The 22,229-nt window shown below is 43.8% G+C and overlaps 1 protein-coding gene across 1 annotated transcript; it reads right to left on the reverse strand.

The window, feature by feature from the left end:
- Positions 1-12,663: 12,663 nt before the first annotated feature.
- Positions 12,664-20,458, reverse strand: LOC136544313 (putative E3 ubiquitin-protein ligase RF298). Its single transcript, XM_066536518.1, is given in 6 exon segments — positions 12,664-13,764; positions 15,275-15,412; positions 15,414-16,880; positions 16,882-17,133; positions 17,136-17,294; positions 19,607-20,458. Coding segments are annotated over 6 exon segments (3,393 nt in total). The 3' UTR covers positions 12,664-13,239.
- Between the last annotated feature and the right edge of the window lie 1,771 nt (positions 20,459-22,229).

Raw genomic sequence — 22,229 nt, forward strand, 5'->3', positions numbered from 1 at the left:
CAACCAATGTCTAATTAGAGAGCGCAAAAACTAGCTACACAAACTAAGCAATGTGACTACAAGGTTACTAAAACCAAATTAGCCACGCAAGGGAGCTACTTCTATGCTACACAAGCAAGAAGGTAATAGCAAGCTACACAAGCTATCTAATTACAAGAGCAACTACACAAGCTTAATATATATAAAAGTAATTGCAAGCTTGTGTAACGGGGATGCAAACCAACGGGAAGAATAAGGTTGACACGATGATTTTTCTCCTGAGGTTCACGTGTTTGCCAACACGCTAGTCCCTGTTGTATCGACCCGCTCACTTGGTGGTTCGATGGCTAATTAGCATCACCCCGCTAAGCCCGCATGTCGGACGCTGCAAGAACCTACCCCTTGAGTGAGGGTAGCTCAATGACACGCTTTACTAAGGTTGCTCTTCGCGACTCCAGCGGGACGAGCATAAGTGCCCCTCACAAGCACTTCTCCGGAGCGCCACACAAGCTTCTTGCGGGCTTCAACAAAGACCACCACCAAGCCATCTAGGAGGTGGCAACCTCCAAGAGTAACAAGTATCACCGGCTTGCAACTTGATCACCTAGTGCCACTAGATGCAACCTCATGATGTAATCGCACTAGAATCACTCACTCACACAATCGAATGATCACTATCATGTATATGTGTGATGGAGAGCTCCCAAGCACTCACAAGCATGGACACTAAGTCTCCTTAGGTGCTCTGCACCAGCCATGGCCGAAGGCCACTTCTATTTATAGCCCCAAGGGCTAACTAGCGCGTACCACCCCTACCACCCCTTACCCCTACCCCTACCCCCGCACCCCACCACCCCCTTCACTAGGCAAAATTGGGCCGACCGGACGCTCCGGTCGTGTTGACCGGATGCTGGACCTCAGCGTCCGGTCGCCCACAGATGGCCACGTGTCCCGAATTCCAATGGTCACTTGACCTGAACCGGATGCAGCAGCTTCAACTGACCGGACGCTGAACCCCAGCGTCCGTCGTTTCCAGTAAGGTACCGACCTCGACCTGACGCATCCGGTCACACTTGATCGGACATAGCCCAGCGTCCGGTCACACTCTGCTTCTGCGTCACCGTATGTTAGCCTGACCGGACGCACCCTGCCAGCGTTCGGTGCTTTCAGACCATAGCGTCCAGTTAGTTGACCGACGCCAGCGTCTTCGCGATCAACTCGTTTTTCACTACTTCTAACTTCTTCACCCTTGCTCCAATGAGCCAACCACACAGATTGCATTCAGCGCAATAGAAAATAGGCATTCCATTTTCCTGAAGCGCCGAATCCCACCGAGCGGGACCCAACCCATCTCAACCCTGTAAACACCATCTCCTTTGTAATGTGCCAACACTACCAAGTGTACACCACCATGTGTATGTGTGTTAGCTTTTCACAATCATTTCCCAAAGGATGTTAGCCACTCAACTTGCCCGCCACTCGATCCTAGCGATGATGCAAAGTTAGATTACTAGAGTGGCACTAGATGACCGATATGCAAATAAGTTTGCCCCTCTTAATAGTATGGCCATCTATCCTAAACTCGGTCATAAAATTCTCTACACACCTATGACCGGTGAATGAATGCCCTAGGTTATACCTTTGCCTTACGTATTCCATTCTATCTCCTCCAATGTTGATGTAACACATGCACCAACATAATCAATAATGATATGATCCACTTTATATTATCACATGATCATATTGGTTCATCGATCTTGACTTTACTTGCTCTTCACCGTTGCTATCGTCCATCGGCGCCAAATCTTGCTCAGCTTCACCGCCACATGGTCCATCACTCCAAAGCCTTCGACTTGCCCTTCATGCTTGCAACCGGTCTATCAAGGCAAGTCTTGTCCTGATCTTCTCCACCTTGATCACATGACTTAATGTCATGTCTCATGTGCATTTAGCTCCTTCATCATCACATGTGTGAGCTTTGCAATATTTCCAAGCCATTTTCACCTTCATGGCATATGTTGCTCACACACATATACCTGTGGACTAATCACATGTGTATCTCACATAAATACAATTAGTCCACCTAGGTTGTCACTCAATTACCAAAAACCAAATAAGGACCTTTCAAACGGCTAGTTTAGCTCTTGGGGCTATAAATAGAAGTGGCCTTCAGCCATGGCTGGTGCTAAGCATCTTGGGGGACTTTGTGTCCATGCTTAAGAGTGCTTAGGAGCCCTCCATCTCATACTACTTGATAGTGATCATCCGATTATGTGAGTGAGTGATTCTAGTGTGATTGCATTGTGAGGTTGCATCGAGTGGTACTAGATGATCGAGTTGCAAGCCAATGGTGCTTATTACTCTTGGAGGTTGCCACCTCCTAGACGGCTTGGTGGTGGTCTCTGTCGAAGCCCACAAGAAGCTTGTGCGGCGCTCTGGAGAAAAGCTTGTGAGAGGCATTGTGCTCGCCCCGCGGGAGCCGCGAAGAGCAACTCTAGTAAAGCGTGTCATTGAGCTATCCTCACTCAAAGGGTAGGTTCTTGTGGCACCTGACGTGTGGGCTTAGCAGGTGATGCTAATTAGCCGCCGAACCACCAAGTGAGCGGTCGACACAATGGGGACTAGCGTGTTGGCAAACACGTGAACCTCGGGAGAAAAATCATCATGTCAACCTTGTTCTTCTCGTTGGTTTGCATCCCCATTACACAAGCTTGTGATTACTTTTATACATATTAAGCTTGTGTAGTTGCTCTTGTAATTAGATAGCTTGTGTAGCTTGCTAATTACCTTCTTGCTTATGTAGCATAGAAGTAGCTCCCTTGCGTGGCTAATATGGTTTTAGTAACCTTGTTAGTCACATTGCTTAGTTTGTGTAGCTAAGTATTTGCTCTCTCTAATTAGGCATTGGTTGCCTTGTTATTGAGCATTGCTAGTGAGCTTAGTTAGCTTTGTGCTTTTGCTTACTAGCAAGTATAGGAGCTCCCTTATTGCTTAAAGTACTAGTGGCATAGGTTTATGTAACTTTGCTCCTAGAATTGTTTAGGAGAGCTCTAGCTAGCCCGGCACCTTAGTTGCATGATTAGTATCTTTGCAAGGTGCTAGTAAATATATATAGAGGGGTGTAGTCTTGGCTAGACCGATAGTTTTAATTCCATACTTGTTTCGGTTAGCCAACATGATTAAGATTTTTAAAAAGGACTATTCACCCCCCTCTAGTCGCCAATCTCGACCCCTTTCACCTACCCTGGCCGCCGTGCTGAACCGCTATTGTGTTGCTGCCCGCTATGGCTGCTCTGCCTCGCTGTCGCTCATTGTGTTGCGCTACGAGCCGCCTCATCGCTGCTTGCTACGCTGTTGCTGCACGTTGTCGGCGTGCACATGGGGTGCCCCCGTTTGCGCTTGCATCATCGCCTCGCCTTAATGGCGCTTGTGGCTGCGTGGGCCATGCCATGCCTGCCCATCTTGTGGGCGCACGTGTCTGGTTGTGGAGGGCACGCTCGTCGTTGGTGCCTTGGACAGAAGTACTCAGTCATGACATACGTGTCCCGCCAGGGTGCACAACCACACCACTACTGCCGTCGTATTTTCCCCTGCTGCACCTTTGCTCACCACAGTCACATCGTGGCCATCGAGGGCCAGAGCGTGGGCACTAGCCATCAATTCTTCACGCTCATGGGTGCGCTCGGTCGCCAGCATCTCAACCACCACCTCACCGCTTTGTGATTTACATCACGACGAGCCCCAATTTGGGAGCTTCCTCTCCCTCGCACCATTTTAGGCCACGTATGGCCGCGGCCAGGGGCAGCCTCTAGCTCACCTTTCCAGGCCAATCCAACTACACCTCTAGTTTAGCCTCCATCCCCACTTCGCCCTACGCCCCCCACATACACCTCTCTGCCTCGCGCATAGCCACTGATGTAGCCACGTCGTCTTGGAGCGCCGCCGCGTCCCACCACCAACACGTGGCTAGCCTATTCGGGGAACCTCTGGCCAAACCACCACCGCGGCCACAACCAGGGTAAGATAGTGATGCTATAGCATAGCTAATTCACCCCACGATGGCTTAGGGTGGCTGGCATGGCCATGCCACTATCGCGCATGGCCACACACCATGGTCACCACTTCCGCGAGCTCTGCCGCTCCTATAACCTAGGCTAGTGTAGGTGCTAGGGTTGTAGACGGGGGTCGGCCCGTTAGTGGAGCCAACACGGGTCCTAGCTGGCCGGCGTGGCCATCCAATGCCATCGCCGGCGCGCGCGGGGGGTGGCCAGAAGACTAGGCCATTGTAAAGGAGAGAAAGAGGAAGAGCTTATTTACATAGGAGCAGTCTGTAGGAATAGTGTTACGGACCTCGGGTTGAATTACCAGTAGCTCAAGTGTATTTTTGCGAAAATGCCAACGCGCGCGGGCTTCCCCATCGCGGGGCTGATTCCGCTTCGAGCCGCGCCCCACGTGGGCCGCATTGGGCCAAAATTGGTTTATCTTTTTCGTAGAGAAATAGCAATAGCTTTTTATTTTAGTTCTAAGCTGAACTTTGGAAATTAATATCAATTCACTTGAATGTCCAAAAATTCTAAGATAAATTTTGGTAGGCTCCTAAAAATATTGTCTATCGGATGGTATGATTAGATATGTAGGTCTAGGTTGATGGTGAGGCCTATTAAATCAATTGCGAGTGTTTAGTATTATTTAGATTAGTATTTGTAGAAATTTTTATGGCAAATGGGTAATAGTTTTGTCTATAAAATTTTTATAGTAGGTTCATTGTATTATTATGTGCTCACTATAATTTTTTGTAGCCTTAGAATAGGTTGATAAATAGGGTAGCTAAGTACTCCTTGTTTTAGTATATATGAAATCGTAAATAAAGTAAGAAATGCATTTTTTGTTGCTAAGATAATACTCGAATGTTTCATACCTGTTTAGTGGAAAGGATGGGTAGTTTAGCATCTAGTCATTAGAGTTAGCTTAGTAGCTTGGTAGATATATTCTTATTTTAAGAGTTGCAGTTGCCGAATTGCTAAGTGTTGCATTATCATCGCATGCATGTAGAGAATGAGTTGGCGGAGATCGTGACCATCGGAGATCACGAGTTCGAGGAGGTGATTGAAGAGTACGAGGAGGATATCCTCATGCAAGAGGAGGTCCTAGAGCCACCACTAACTGACTGAGCTGACACCACGCCTGCCCAAGGCAAGCCCCGATGCATAACCCTTATTTTGAATAATTATTGAATATATATATATATGTGATGTACATTTATGTTACATGCATTGTATAGAAACTACATGCATAGATAACCTACTTATGAGTCCTACTAGCATAGGTCGAGTAGCTGCTATGCTTAGACTATTGGTAGCATGAGTAACCTATCGTTACTCACAATAGGTGATTATTATTATCACTCTCAGGATAAAAACAATGAAAAGAAATGGAGACCGGGTAGGGATGTGGTACGGGTATTGGTGGGTTGTAAGAGGTTGTGTCCCGCGACCAATGGGGCATAGCTTGGTTACACTGTTTTTCCTATCCGTGTCGGCTATGGACCGGCTATTGTATTGGATTCTAGTCAGGTCACAGACTTATTATCTTGAGCACATACTTGTTTATGGGAGCAGGAAAGGCTCGTTGCTCTCTTGTCGTGGGTTTCGGCTCTTTTCTGGACCGACTGATTAGAAGCAGGGATGGTGGAGGTCTAAGCACCACACTGAGTCTAGGACTCAGGTGTGGAGGTTTGGAGTCTAAGTTTGGACGGAGACCTAGACCTTTTGACCGGAGAGTGATGGGTTGGTCCTGCTTGTGACTGAGGTACAAGCAGGGCATGTGTTTCGGGGTATCCAGCTGGGCATATTGATTCACGAATCGCCAGGCAATCCGATACGACTTGTCTATAATCTAGCACCGTAGTAAGAACTGAAAGATAAAAGATGATGAAATATATCTGTTTGCTCAAGTCTTGCTTGAAATTAGAACATGTGCTTACCTAGAATGGTTAGATAATAAACTAATCATGATTGCTAATAAGAAACATACATAAGGATTCACTACTAGTATTGCTTTTTGCAAAAAAAAACCCAACAAACCATAAAGTTTATCATATTCTTTAAAGTCGGGAAATTATTCTCATTAGTCGGGTAAGTCTTACGACTACATTGTGTACTCAGGGTTTATTTACCCATGTTGCAGATACAGCTTGAAGAATAGCTGTTGTGTGGAGGATTCTTCTAGTGGATATAGACGGATCCTTGTATTCTACCATTAGATGTTTATTATAATTCCGCTGTTTAAATTTCACATTCTGAACTTAATATTGTAATAATGTATTTCTAAGAACTCTGGTTATATGAAATGGACTAAGCATTGTAAACTCGTTCTCATTATTGGATCCTGGAGAAAAAACGTGGATTATTCGAGTTCTCCTTTGGGGTGTGCTCAACAGAATTCGTCCGATATAGCTTACTTTCAGGGTGCTTAGTGTCTGGTAGAAGACGAGTGCCTCCAAAAACATGCTATTTCGGGCGGTCCTGCCACACGGCACTATTTCTTTCACGCGGAAGAAGACGAGTCATGAGCAAATCGAACCGGTACGTACATAATGGATGGCATTGCGGGTAATTTTTCACCCCCATAGCCGATGGAAGCAGCTCTCCCCCTACTTTAGAAAATGAACTACGTAAAAACTGGCTTTTGCAAAAGCTATAAATATACCATAGGACCTTTGGTTGGCTTTTGAACTTTTGGGAACAAGAGCTACCGCCGCAAGCCAAACCAAACGCCTCCTTAGCGGTGTGTTTTGGAAAGAAAAAGAGAGTACACTAGAGTAGAGAGTATTGTATAAGAAACGAAAAAATAAGTCCTACTATAGGAATAGCATCGACCGTGGAACTAGATTGCGAATCTTATCGTATATACGTAGTGTAATTTTGTACCCATGCTACACCTATCAAATATAATATGGAGGCGGATATAGCGTGACCCGTCGCACATACCGGAAGCGCGCGACCCCAACCCCGTGCGTGAGACCCAGCCCACACGGGGACCAGCGCGCAGCAGGCCAGTGCGACAGTGCATACGCCCTGACAAGCCTGTGCGGTTGTGCCCCGAGAAGCCTGTTGCCGCCGTTGCCTCCATGTGGTCAAGGCAGCGCGCAAACCAAGATAACAAAATACTACTCCGTATTTTCTTTGAATTGCTATAGATTTTAAACGGTATATTCGTTTTTAATTCTGTCTACACCGATGTCTTCTACGTGACGAGACGAACAAAACTAGACCCTATTTACCTAAGTTTAAAAAAATTATTTTAGGAGTAATTTATGTGTAAATATATGTTAAGAGATTTATCAAATAAGTTACTACCATGTAATACTAAAGCTGTTACTAAAAAATATACTGAAGTTGTTATCATGGGAATATAATAAAATTATTATAATTGTATTTATATAAATATACTAACCCCTGATAAGAATAACGGCTCAAAACCAGACAAGCTGCAACATAGAGGGGCAAATTAATAAAACAAGCATTGCATAAGCTGTTAACTACGAGAGCAAGTTATTATACAAAACATTACAATAAACTCGAACTAAAAGTGAGAACAAATAATAAAAATGAAATTGACAAATAAGTTGCTACATGCTTAATACATAAGTTGCTACATGTTTGCAAGTATATATAATTTGTTGGAAGGTTAATATATAGGTTGCTACACGCTGAATACATAAATAGCTATTACATATATAACATAGGTTGCCGGTACATACAAACTATTTTAAAACACATGCATCATGGTCTTATTTCATAGATCTCCTCACAAGTGGCTCAATAATACAAATAAGTAAAAAATGAAAAATATTGAAAAATAAAAAATAAGTTGCTACACGCTTAATACAAGTTGCTACACGCTTGCTAGTATATATAATTTATTAGAAGGTTAATGTATAGGTTGCTACACGCTTAATACATAAATAGCTATTACATATATAACATAAGTTGTAAGTACATACAAACTATTTTGAAACATATGCATCATAGTCTTATTTCATAGATCTCATCACAAGTGGCTCAATAGTACAAATAGAAACTAAAAACTAAAGTAAACACAATAAAAAATAAATAACTAAAACATAAGACTGAAACTCAAATTGACAATCAAAAAATTATACTGAAATTGAAAATTAAAATAATAAAAATTAAAGTAAACACAATGAAAAACAAAAAACTGAAACATATTACACAAACTGAAATTACCGAAAACTGAAATTGACAACCAAAAAATAAAACTAAAATTGACAAATAGAAACTAAAGACTAAAGTAGACACATAAAAACAAAAAACTAAACATAAGACTGAAACATAAATTGACAATTAGAAATAAAACTTAAATTTCAAAACACAATAAAAACTAAAACTAAAACATATTACAAAAACTAAAATTACTAGAAAATGAAACTAAAATTGACAACTAGAAAATTGAACGGTTAATGACAAATACAAACTCAAAACTAAAGTAGACATAATAAAAAACATAAAACTGAAACAAAAATCGACAACTAGAAAAATAAACTGAAATTGACAAATAGAAAAATAAAAACTAAAGAAAAAACATTACGCAAAATACCTAAATACTTATCATAATATTCGGATCAGCAAGAAAACACAAAAAATTGTCAACCCGAGGCCTCAACAATACTAATCTATTCCGCAAATTCATTTAAAATTATGTGCTTCTGTCAAGTGTAATTTCGAGTATGCGGTAAGTTATGTTTTAGCAAGTGTCCACTTATTTTGATTACCATAATCTATAAAATACGTAAGTAGCTACTATATATACAACATAAGTATAAAAGAATATATTTTAAAGTATAGGCATCATGGGTCTAGTTTTATAGATCTCGTCATAAGAAATACAATGGTGCATATAAAACTAACAATGGACTAAATATAACAAAGTTATTGTATTTTAAAAGAAAGCAAAACAAAAATGTATAGAGCAGCCTACCTCCATCTCTCATGAGGAGCTGCAGCGAAACACTATCTCATGGTCTACACTCACATGCACGGGTAAGGATGGAAACGGACGGGCCGTTCCGTCCGCAACCGTATACCGTTATATATCGTCCGTTTCCGTTTTTTTGGGAAAATACGGAAACAGGACCGCAAACGAGACGGAATGCACTGGGACCGGAATAAAAAACGGTTGAGTGTTTGTCCGTTTGTATTTATGGTATACCATATTTTACCGGGATAATCCCGTATTCATCCCGTTTTGGTCGTAACCGGGATAAGCCCATCACTATGCGCCTTATCAGCTGGCCACCCTGGTTCTTCTCGGTCGGCGTTCGCGGCCTCCCGCCTCCCAAATCCTGATCCTGCGTCGCTGTTTCTTGGCTCTGGGTGTGGCACTGTGGCAGCATGTGTGCATGTAGATGCAGTGTAGCAGCAAGAAGTAGCCTCAGGACATGTGTGCATGCAGTGTAGTGTCACTATTCCTCTTAGTTAGATGCATGTGTGCACAGGCGGTCAGGACTCGGGACTTGGTAGCGTTACCGAGCGTAGCAGCAGGAAGTAGCCAAGCTGAGCAGTTTAGCTTATTCACCTTTACTAATCATGTGAGATTTATTATTCGTTTACTTATTCTACTTTTGTATCTTGGTTATCATACCTGATATGTAATCCCGGCTTAAGTTCCCGGCTACCGTTCGTTTCTGTTGATTTTCCGATCGTATTTACCCGTTTTTGTATTACCGTTTATTCCGCTTACCGTTTCCGCTCCCAGCTGTCCCGCTCCCGTTTCCGTAAAAAAATGAAAACGGAAATGGTAGAGGTATTTTTCGTCCATTTCTGTCGGTTTTCATCCTTATGCACTGGGCGGGCGGGCCGGTCGTATGGCGTGAATCATCCAAACACTATCAAAACGGTATACGCACGCATGCACTAGGCGGGCCAGGCCACGTGAGCGCTGGTCGCGCAGAAGCGCGACGGGTCGTCACTTAGAGTTTCCAATATAATATCTGTGGTTATCCACACCCACAACTACACCTATCGAATGTAATATCCGTGGTTATCCACACCCATAAGTAGAATTCCAATCCTAAGTCTCAAGCCCCTCCTTCGTGGGGTGGTAACGGTGGAAGGTTGGATGCAACAAAACTCAAGATGAAGGAAAATAATTTCTCTAAGAAATTTTTATTTTTTAAATTCACCCTAAAGAGGATGTGATATAGCAATTTTACACGGTAAGCTTGTCGGTGTACGATACCTGTATAAAATACACGACGTAAGTATAGTCAAACATGTCACCATACTCGTCGCCATAATAGTTACTGTGCATATACTCGTCACCATGTTTCAAGCATATCACTTTGATCACCAAAGCTCTCATAGGGTCTTAGTCGCCCTGTATGATCAAATAATGTCAAGTAGATTAGGGATTGTGCAAATATTCAAATATTAGTGGGTGGTGTGTGGGGGTGGGGGTTGAACGCAAAGGTTGTAAACCGCTACCCATTATCACAATGACACTAGAGGTAATCCTAACTTTAACTATAGTAGTTTTCATAGATGCTCACATCTATAGTAGATCATTCATAAAAAACTTTAGGACATAATTTCTTCACGTGGATCCGTTATTATTTTTTGTCACTAATTTTTTCCCTCTAGTTCTATCTAGCACTACAAACGGTATGGCAGAACAGTGCATGAGGTCTGAGCGTGGCGGCACATTGGCAAGCAACGCCGTATAGGCACAGCACTCCCATTGCGGGACCCACCTAACAAGAAACGGCTTGTTTCCTTCCAACATGAAAAGTACCTTTGTTTTTCAGTTGAAAACCCGTTTGTACTAGTTTTTCTCTTTCTTTTTTTGTGAAATGAAGGAGGACTTATATTAAATCTTGGCAGAGTAATTGGATTGCCACATCAGTTTTTTTGTTTAGCCGTCTTATCATTTAACTCTATAGAAACGGTTCTCTTTTAAGAGCCCGTTTGGCACGGCTCCGGGCAGCTCCGGCTCCGTCTGACAATCACTGCGCCGATCACTGCAGGAACACTGTAGCTCAGAGTCGATTTCCTCTTTCATGCTTTCTTCTCTCACTGTAGCTCAGATATTGTTTACGGAGCCGGTGGAGCCGCTTGCTGTGAGAGGGAGAGGAAAGGGGAGAGAAATCTAGCTTCTGCTACAGTGAATGAACAGTGAAATTGCTGGTAGGAGCCGGAGCCATAGGAGCCGTGCCGGGCCCTAAGTTAGAACTGCCCTAACAAACATGCCCAACTCTAAACATGGCATCGACGTTAATTTCACAAGTTGTTTCACATAGGTGACTTTGAGTGGTCCTTATGGACAAACTGTAAACACCTACAGTGACTCGCAAGAAGTGTCCACAAATACACATCCAACGCACAAGAGATTTATAGTTTTCATTTTAACTATTCATCCTAAATTTAAGCAACAGTCCCCACGATTGCTTCACGAGAACTGTTCACTGATTCCCCGCCCCGCAGCCGGATTCAGTGACTTTACGAAGCAAAGTCACAATGTAACTTTGCCTCGATCTCCACTCTCTAACTAGCATCTCACGGCTGTACATATTTCCAGGCCACGCACAGTAGACCAGCACAAGCGATTTCAAGCAAACGATTACGACAGTTTGCAGGTGAAGCAAAAATGACCGGCAGCAGCTCACTGTCAAAAATAAAACTGGTAGCCAACAAAGTAATATAGCTAAAAACAATACAAATAGCTCTATACATTTTAGCGGTTGGAAAAAGGAAGACTAGAAAATTAACGACTCCGCTAACCGAAGCAGATGAAAGAAAGGAAAACCAAAAAAGCAAATAAAAAAATGAAAACATACCGAGATAAAAAAAAATCTGAAAACGTATCGAGATCAAGAAACCCCTCTTAGTTTATAGATTTATTATTTACTAGCAAATGTGCCGGTGCGATGCAACGAAATCACGTTTAGGAACCAGACTCTGTATCTCGTTAGATGTGAGTTGTTTTAACTTTAATAAGCATGGTCATGTGTCCGAGTCATATATGATATACGTAGGGCATAACCCAATACGTATTGGAATAGGCCTCCGTATTCATTATTGAAAAAATGTGTGGAGAGAAATTTTGCATGTTTAATAATAACTAGCATGGCCTGTTCGCTTGAACTTATCAGCCATGGTACAATGTTTTTCTCTCACAACAAATCAGTTTCAGCTGACTTATCAGCCGCATAAACCATCAGCTGAATTCATGATAAATGATAGACCTCTCGATTTTTCACGTGTCAACCTTTATCGAGATTATACTTTTATTTAGATTAGATTAGACAGTAAACTGTTTAGGATTCCAGTTTATGAGTTAGACCATTAGTTTAATCGTTCAACTCAGCAAAATAAAAAACAACTAAAAAATCGAGCGGAGGCTAACAGAGAAATAATATGGGAAAAAAGAAAAATGTAGATATAGATGTGAACTAAAATGTAGAAAGTTATTTGTGTTTTTAGAAATATTATTTGGTGGCTGCTAGTTTATTCTTGAGAGCGAGTTGCTGCCGGTCATTTTTGCTTTACCTGCAAACTGTCAGAATCTTTTGTGCTGCTCTACTGTGCGTGGCCTGCTGTGTGGGCTGATGGACCTGGAAATCTGTACAGCCGTTAAATGCTAGTTGGAGAGTGGAGATTTATACATACTACAAACTCCAATGTTTAAACAAGTCCCATTTTTAAGGTATTTTCACAAGGTTCTGTCTAAATTTCGCCTACACTGCCTGCAATCAGACCACTCTCGCATCATAGAACTGGAACTCCCTGGCACCATGCCACCGTGAGAACTGACATCTAGAGACCTGGTTAAGGAGACGAGTGTGCCACCGTGAGAACTGATATCCAGAGACCTGGTTAAGGAGACAAGTGAAGCTCACTTCATTTAGGACTTCAATAGCTACAGATGAAGTGCAACAGGGCATAACAACATCGATCAACAGGTTTCCTGCCAAGCATCACACAAACCGGCATTTTTACCAAAACGTACAGGACTTAGAACCAGAGTGCAGCAAAACCAAAGCATTCAGAAGCAGCCGGTATATCCATATAACAAACCCAACTAGTACCCACTGTCCACTGGGGCTTGTTTGATGTTAACGATGTATTATTGTCAAAGTTTCACCACTCACCCCTCATTATTATTCTCTCCAATCTTCCATCAACTCAAGCTGAGCAATCAAGGTGAAACAAAAAAGTAAAATCCAAATGGTATATGTGAAATCTAGAAACCTGCGGGGCGGGCGCACACCCTGCGCTGGATGGGGGTCCGGCATGAAGGGCATTCCTTCATCCCTTGCTTCTCATGGAGGTCGCTGCATTTGGCACAGACGACCTGGTGGGCACAAGGGAGGAACACCACGGACATCTCCTCACTCAAGCACATGACACACTCCCGGTCGCGCTGTATATCATCAAAATCGAGATCTTGGGGTACTGCTATGTTGGACAAAATTTGGGCATTGCTGTTCTTTCTCCCTTCAGAAAGATGCAATGCATAGGTTTTATTGTCAGTTCCCCACTTGGGGGCAGCAACCTTTGAAGAGTCCAAGGACACCTTCAGTTGTGCAATATGCTGCTCAAGAGCACGGATCTCACTCTTGTATCTTTGTGCGTCATTCGCTGCTTTAAGATGCAGCAAATTCTCTTCTGACCTCATGGAGGTCTCAATTTGCTCCCTCTCTTTCCTCTTTGAGGTTACAAGGGCAATTGCCTCAACCTTTCCAGCCTCCTCTTGTTTCCACCTTGCCTGCAAGTATTCGAAATCATAGAGAAGACCAAAGATGTGAATATGTGATGATATATAGTGAAGGCAGGTTATAAAGTAAATAGGTGAGGTTGAGGGAATCGAATTAAACCGAACTAAGTAGATATAGCAAGTGGCAACCTTATAACACTAACAAGACTTTATACAAGTGGTATACACAGGATTAATCATCGGTTCATTGCTCAACTCAACATGGCAAGCACAATCAATCGAATTGAATTTAAAAAGAGAGATCCATGAAGCACAATTGGGCTCATTGCTCAACTCAACATGGCAAGCACAATCAATTCGAATTGAATTTAAAAAGAGAGATCCATGAAGCACAATTGGCACACATGTCCTGTCTTTTTAAAGTCTCTTGAAGGAATAACAATCTTGGTCGTTAATGAACCTTGTAAAAGGATGGTATAGAACACCTCAAGCCAGGTTTACTAGCAGTCTGCGCTAAGCCAGCTTCTCTACTATTATTCACTGCCTTGCTAATCTAAAAAAGTACTGAGTTATTTTCTGTATCTTCGTAATTTCCATCCCAACATCTGAAAGATACGAGATATAAGGAAGGTTTTCAGTACATGCCAAACTCGACAAATGGTCAGAGAAACCATAGAGGTGCTATGGAATGGAGACAATGGCGTAGTTTCATCTGTTTAAACTATGAAATTTACCAGATATCATATACAAATAGTCAAATAAGCAATATTGTCTCAACTTTATCTAATGCTGTAAACAGTTGACAAGTAGCTAGTAATTAAGTGCAAATGCCATATAAAGCTCCGAACTTCTTCCAGAAACTTCTTCATACAAAAGTTTGCAGCTTACTCATGAAATACTAAGTATGCTTAGAGCAGTCATAGCTAGGACAGCCAGTTATCTACCATGTATTCCGTAAGCTTCTCAACAGCCCCAATCCCTTCAGTTGCGAGAACACACAAAAAAAAAAGGTGTGAAATGAAACCTTACTAACACAATCACAACGTGTACATGCTATAAACAAGCCACAAAAACATCATTATCTATTACGGAATATAGTGGAGTGTTGGTAAAAAGTAGAATCACATCACACAACAAATAGTGAGATATTTTTAGTATACCTTACAAGTTTCTCAGTGATACCTTACATCATATTTATTAAATTTAGTATTTCTAAGAGAAAGAACTGGCCCAGCTATTCTATTCATGCACGCAGCCTAATAGAGTCAAGTACAATAGCAGTAAAGAAATTTCGATGAACCACATGAATAAAAAAAATGAGCATAGGTCATATGATTATATCCATCCGTTCCGAATTATAAGTTGCTTTGACTTTTTTGGTACATCCATTTTTGCTATGCATCTAGATATAATAATATGTCTAGATACATAGCAAAATGGATGAACCAAAAAAGTCAAAGCGACTTATAATTTGGAACGGAAGGAGCTACTATTTTAGTTTCCAATCCAATTAAAATAAGGTTACAACTTACAAGCGAGGTAAAAATAGAACAGTTAGTACCTGCACTTGATCCTTTAGCTCTTTAGCATGCTGAAGCTGTTCTTGAACCCGAGATAACTTGCTCCTTTGTGCTGCAAGGTCCTCTTGTAACAGGGCTCTATCAGATTCCCAACGCTGAGACCTTTTACGACTGTTCTCAGTCCTTCTTTAAAAGATCTGAAATATTTGTTGCTGACTCTGCTGCATGTCGCTTTGCAGCTTCCATCTGTAACATGAGTTGTGCATTCTCAGCCTCACGTCTGCGAGCAGATGCTTCTGCCTTCTCCAGCTGAGCATTTGCCCTAGAAATTGCAGACTCCATCTCTAGAAGCTTTTTCCGAGTACTCTCTTCCAAATGGTGTCTCTCTTCTTGCAGGCGGTCTGCCTCTTCCTTCTCTTTCCTAAGTGACTGAAGTTCATCCTTCTCCTTTGCAAGTCGGTGTGCAACCTGCATCACTTTCTGCTGAGCCCAGTCTGTCCAGTCATGCATATGTGCTTGCAGATCTTTCTGCCTCTGGACAAGGATCAAGACAATTGCATCCTTTTTATCATGTGGGATCCAGACCTTCTGTTCTTCATCATATGAAAAATTAATTTTGCTACTAGAGTCCACTCCCTCAGTATTGGAATCATGATTCAAACTATCACTTGAGGAGGGCAATGACAATGAAAGATCTGTGCTAGCAGCAGGTGCTGGGTTTGAGTTACTAACTACCTTGGCATCAAATGATGGAGAAGGGGAAAGGGTACCAGTAAAGGAAAGGTCAACTGATACTTCTGATCCAGATATGCTTGCAGCAAACCCTTTAGCAACTCTTGATGAGCCCTTCAAGTTGCTAGTAGTAGAATCTGAAAATGACCTGCACTTCCTCTCCAATACTGCACTGGCCGAAGAGCTATGCTTGCCAGACCTAAGAGAGCCTTTGGAACCCAATGCTCGGGAACCTTTATCAAAGCTTGTCAACTTCTGTCGATGCAAGGAGTCCCTCTTAGAGCCCCCCCGCTTGCTTGGAGATGGCTTGTCATTTTTCACAGATTGTGTCGCAGCAGCAACAAATGGTTGGTCCTCTGAATGTTCTTTTGGCTCAATATTTGGGATCACACACTGAGTATTGCCCGACACCGAGGGTTTGCTACTTGATACATTCAGGCTTGCTGGTGCCATTGATGAATCAGCTTTTACAGCACCATAAGAGCCAGGTGGCACTGGGGTAAGTTTTCCATGGAAAGTAACGCCAGTCTGCGGGTTGGTAATAGAAACTGACAAATTTGAACCTGAACCAGGTTCATAGTTTCCCGCGACTGGTTGGGCAATAACTTGAGCAGCCACAGCTGGGAGGGAAGAAGTATTGTAGTCCATGGCACATGCATTTGCCACGTTCATGTCCGACATAAGCAAGCAAAACATTACATCGCCTATGGTGTAGAATGGCTGAGCCTCATTTACCAACGTAACCATACTACCAAGCACAGCCTGCTCAATCTTCCTCATGTCTTCAACAGAGGCACCCTCCCTTGGCAACATGTCCCCTTCCGTCTTGAGAACCTCAACCGCTGCCTCTCCAAACCCAGCAAGGCTCTCCCTCCAGTTGTATTGCGCAGCTGTCCGCACAACAGCAGCCCGTGCAGGCCGCCTCAGAGTAGCCCATTGTGGTGATCAGACTCACAGCATTGTCAAAGGTGGTGTCCAGACTCTTGAGAAGGATCTCCTCCAGCTGCGTCTCATTTGGGTCACTCCAATTCACATATCGCTGGCACTCCAATAACTCCTCCGCAGTAGGGTGGCGATCCTTGCAGTTTTCGCACGAGTTCTGGAGGAGGTCAAGGCTGACACCCTCAGCGGCAGCTGCCGCTGCTGCCAAGGGCAGCCTTCTCGGGCGAGCATCAACTCGAATCCCACGCAGTCCGCCGTCAGTGGGTACTCCAGCCCGAATGGGCCCAACTCGGCGGATGGTGGCTCGGTACGGTACTTGCGCTTATTCCGGCTGGCGGCCTTCTCTTGCGCCGCCGATGGCGGCGGCGGGGTCGCGACAGTAGGACATCAAGGATGCTGCCTTATTTCCGCCAAACGAACAGGAAATCCTTCGCAGAAACGATGCGACGCAAACGAAAATACGGAAAAATTCTTCACAGACGGATTGGACTGAGCAGGTTGCTACCCGCCGAATCAAGGCAAAAAACCTGGAAAATTCAGAAAAAGGTATTGTAAGAATCGTGAAGCTTGAACGAATCAACAACCAACGAAAAAAAAAAACTCCTATGCGCCGAGTCGTAAGATCAGATGGTCACGAGCCTTGATCCGATCTGGTACAGCCCGACGGGGGAATCAGGTGATGGATCGACGCACGTACCGGATTGGATCGGAGGGGATCGAGGCGGAGGCGGGGGCGGCTGGTGATCAGAGGAGGAGTGGAGAAGTGTATGGCGAGATGGGGGCGAAGGGGAGGCGGAGGAAGGAGGACTCGGATGAGAAGGGGAGGAGATGACTGATGATAGGGGGGGGAGGAGAAGGCGTGACACGCGCTGTAGGCCTCGCCGAGTCACACCAGTCACTCGCCACCACCAGACCAGACCAGACCTGGAAGAAACTGGGCTGGGTTCGGCAAAATCTATGCTCATTTCGGGGCCCAGTCACATTCCCAAGCTCAGCCTCGTAAACATAGGGGCCCCGGTACGATGAATCAGAGAAAATACTGTGTTAACACCGAGTGTTGGAACACTCAATTCCTCTTCTTCGTCTGCATCACTCTCTCTCTTCTCCACCTCCGGCGGACTTAGAAAAGACTTTTAGGGAGGTAGGCAAGCCAGGCGGCGGCGAGGCGGAGGCGGTGATCGGGCCAAGTTAGGGCGGGGCGGCTATGGCCATGATGACCGCAGGGGAGGGGAAGGAGGAGGTCGCCGTGGCGGGGCGGTGGGCGGCGACAGTGCGTCGGGAGGTGGAAGAAGATACGAAAAAATCGGTTGTCAGGAGAGCGTAAAACGCTTGAGTGTTGCGTAGACAGATCCATAAATTACTAACCCCAATGATTGCAGACATTATATTGTGTCATATTTCCTTAAAAAACCTTTTACCCACCAAAGCTAGCCATCCAAATCCCCAATCCAAATAGGCATTTGTTAGATGATGTAGAATGTTTTGCTTACTTGTAAAAAAAATAATTACATGACAGGATGAAGCTATGTCTCCATAGAAATACAGGCCTGGCACAAAATATAGTAGTTTTGGCATTAAATTTAATAGTTTGTACGGGAATGCTTACTTCTACCGTAGGATCCGGTCGCTCAGCGCACACCGTCTCCAACCATCATATGTGAACGTCGCGCGCGTCGTGTCTGTCATATGCGCGATGCCCGACCGCCACCAACCCTCTTCTTCCCCAACTCCGGCAAGCCATCCTCTCCTCTCTCTCTCTCTCTCTCTCCTCTCTCTCTCTCTCTCTGTGTGTGTGTGTGGTGTGTGTATGTCCCCAACTCCAGTGGGCTTAGAAGGGCCTTGGGGAGGTAGGGCGGCCAACGGTGTGGATGGCGGGGGGCAGCATTAGGGTTCCGGCGGCGTAAGAGGCAATCGGGCCAGGTCAGGGCGGAGGCACCCATGGCCATGGCGGCGACGGGATGGCTGGGGAGGGGAAGGAAGAGGCCGCCGCAGACGCGGTAGGGCCTACTGCGCCGTAGCGGGGCGGTGAATGGCGGCGGGGGCAATGGGTCACGCGTCATAGGAGGAAGAAGGGGATGCGCTGGGAGAGGGCAGGAGAAGACATGCGGACGGACTCGATTGCGCGTGCGCTCACGGGCTGAAGCAACGCCCTAGTTTGTAACAACTTTAGACACAATTTATTATGGAACAATAATCATTTTTGGTAGCGTTGTATACAGTTTTATACGATAATATGCAGGTTGTTCCTAAGAATTTAATGTTCTCAGTGTAATATGGCACCCTTGGATAGCGAGCATGATATCACTAATTAGGAATGACCTCATCGACTTTAGCTCCTGACCATTTATCCATTATAGCAATATCAGCCCATATATTTATGATTGGAAAGCATGAGTATCTCACACTTCAAGAAGCGGCATTTAGAAAAAAGCTTGCTACGAAACATGTCCTCTAATTTTCTCTAAGACCTTTCTAAAACAAATATGAAACTTTTCTTGAATCCAAAACGATTTTACCATAGCACATTTGTTGAAAACTTTGACAAATATTTTTCCAAAAGCTTTGTAAAAATAGTTTTAGTGTATGGTGTTTTTTGAAACCTTTCCCCAAAATTGGTTAGAAAAGGGTTTCAAGAAAACTTCTAATTTTTGTTAGATATCTCAAAGAAAAATAAAAGAGAGAGAGAGGAAAAAACTCACAGAGACCTGTCGTGTTGGTTCCTGGTGGTTCGCCATTTCTTCAAACTCTAAGCCTGGTACTTTGTTGAGATTCCACTCAGCATCCTCGTCCAAATCTGAACTTGGCTCTAAGCCTGGTACCTCGCCGAGATTCCACTCAGCATCCTCGTCCAAATCCGAACTTGGCTCTAAGCCTGGTACCTCATCGAGATTCCACTCGGCATCCTCATCTAAATCCAAACTTGGCTCTAAGCCTGGTACCTCATTGAGATTCCACTCAGCATCCTCCTCCAAATCCGAACTCGGTTCTAAGCTTGGTAAATCATCGAGATTCCACTCAACATCCTTGTCCAAATCTAAACTTGGCTCTAAGCCTGGTACCTCATCGAGATTCCACTTGACATCCTCGTCCAAATCTAAACTCAGCTCTAAGCCTGGTACCTCGTTGAGATTCCACTCAGCATCCTCCTCCAAATCCGAACTCGGCTCTAAGCCCGGTACCTCATCGAGATTCCACTCAGCATCCTTGTCCAAATCCCAACTCATCCTCGATGCTTTGAGACCTTGGCATGTCGCCTCACCGAGATCCCAACTCGTCGCCGCCTCTTTGGGCACTAGACATGCTGCCCCGTTGAGATCCCATTTCACCACCATTGCTTTGAGCTTTAAGCTTGGTAGGTCCCATCCTACTGCCTTGTCAAGATCCATGCTCATCAATATCGCTTTGGTCTCTAGACTTGTTTCCTCTTTCAAATCCCCCTTTGACGCCCCATTGAGATCCAAGGATGTCGCTACCACTCTAGACTCATGGCTTGTTGCCTCTTTGAGATTCCATATCGATGCCTCGTCGAGATCCAAGGTCGTCGCCACCATTGCCGCTTTAGGATCTTGGCTTGCTTCCTCTCTGAGATCCCATCCAACTGCCTTGTTGAGATCCAAGGTTCTTGCCACTTCAAGCTCTTGGCTCGCTACCTCACCCAAATCTCGCCATGCTACCTCGTTCAGATCCCAACTCATCGCCTCCAAATCATTTATGCCATACCCCCTCGCCCTTTGGTTTTGGCATAAGATTCACAGAGTCTGTCACCCCAGTCTTAACGTCCCACTATGTCCGATTCCCACAATCTCCAAATCTTCCCATGCCCACACTAAATCTGGTTGTTGTAGAGATATCCGTTGGGTGAGAAAGCTCACAAGAAGGACAAGTGAAGGGGGTAGAGAAGAAAAGGCAGGACATAAAAAATTCAGACGTTTCTGTTTGGCCCCACAACTATAAATGGAGCACCACCGCAACAATATCGTGCGCGAGCATGACACCTAGTCATCTAAAGGAAAAGGAACTTTACACGAAGGAAAGGAAGTTTACAAATTAATTACAAGTGTGCATTCCCTCCCTCTGTCTCACACACATGACATGTTTGTTTTGAAGACAAGCAAACTTGTCTGGCTCTCTGTGCTCCCCCAAGCGTTGGATTATGAGTGTCTGGAGTAGAGATCTCTGTTTGGTGCTCTCCTTGCATGTGAGGCCTTGAAGCAAATAGACCCACATTGCGTCTTGCCTCCTCTTTTGTGTGTATTCGTTTCTTTGGGTATGCTAGTTTTTCATGATCTTTGTGACTCTAAAATTTGGTTCCTCTCAAAACTTATGTATTTAATTGGACATGCACTTGAATAAATGATTAAATTTTTGACTCACTTAAACAAACATTATATCAGAGTTGAGTTATTAAAGTTACAATCAATCATTAAAACATTTAGTTCTATTTGGTACACTTGCCTCGCTTGGGAAGCTAGTCCATCCTTGTCTAGTAGGGGTGAGCTGATCTGCCCCTCCCATGAAAGCAAGGAAAAATCTTGCCCATATAGTCCTTTAGGCAAGCTTTCCTAGGATTCAAGCACATGCTACCTTTTGACTTCTTGCTCAGCAAAGTGAGGTAGCCCCTTGATCTTGAATCTAACATGTATACATTCAAATGCACTAAATTTGAATTCCAAATGTTAAAATTTGGCAGCAGTGGATATATCTTTTTGTGGTTGTTGTTAGAGGAAGTTAGGGTGTTAAGTAGCTATGCACCACAAATTATATACAACATCACACTACCCAACCACACTTTGTGTCTATGAAAGGAACCAGATGTTGACCCAAGAGGGGAAGGGTGAATTGGGTCGCTAAAAACTTAACCTAGGGATCTACTAGAAACTAAAACTAACCAGAAAGATATGCTCCTAAATTTATCTAGTGGTGTAAGTGCAATCAAGCCTTAATTATGGGGTTTTGTGATAATGACCACATGATTAGAGGACTAATGAGTTTTATCGAGATGACAAGCAGGTAAATAAGAATGGTGATAATACATGTGATGGTGGAGCCTCATATTACAAAAAGACGCGGTGATGAACTGAAAGGCATTTAAATTCTTTGATATTTGATCTTGAGTTTAGGATATGCCACACTATAAAGAGGGATGCAAATCTAGGTGGTTTGAGGAAGATAGAGTGCTCAAGAATTTAACTAAAATAAACCAAAAGGGGCACACAAGCACTACACTGCTCATAATAGAACCCTGCGAAAATCAGAAGTTCTGGACCCCTATCAGAAGTTATGATATTGGGCGCAACCCTACGAAAATCAGAAGTTCTGGTC

Source organism: Miscanthus floridulus, chromosome 3 (genome assembly GCF_019320115.1).
Source record: "Miscanthus floridulus cultivar M001 chromosome 3, ASM1932011v1, whole genome shotgun sequence".
NCBI classification, from domain to species: Eukaryota; Viridiplantae; Streptophyta; class Magnoliopsida; order Poales; family Poaceae; genus Miscanthus; species Miscanthus floridulus.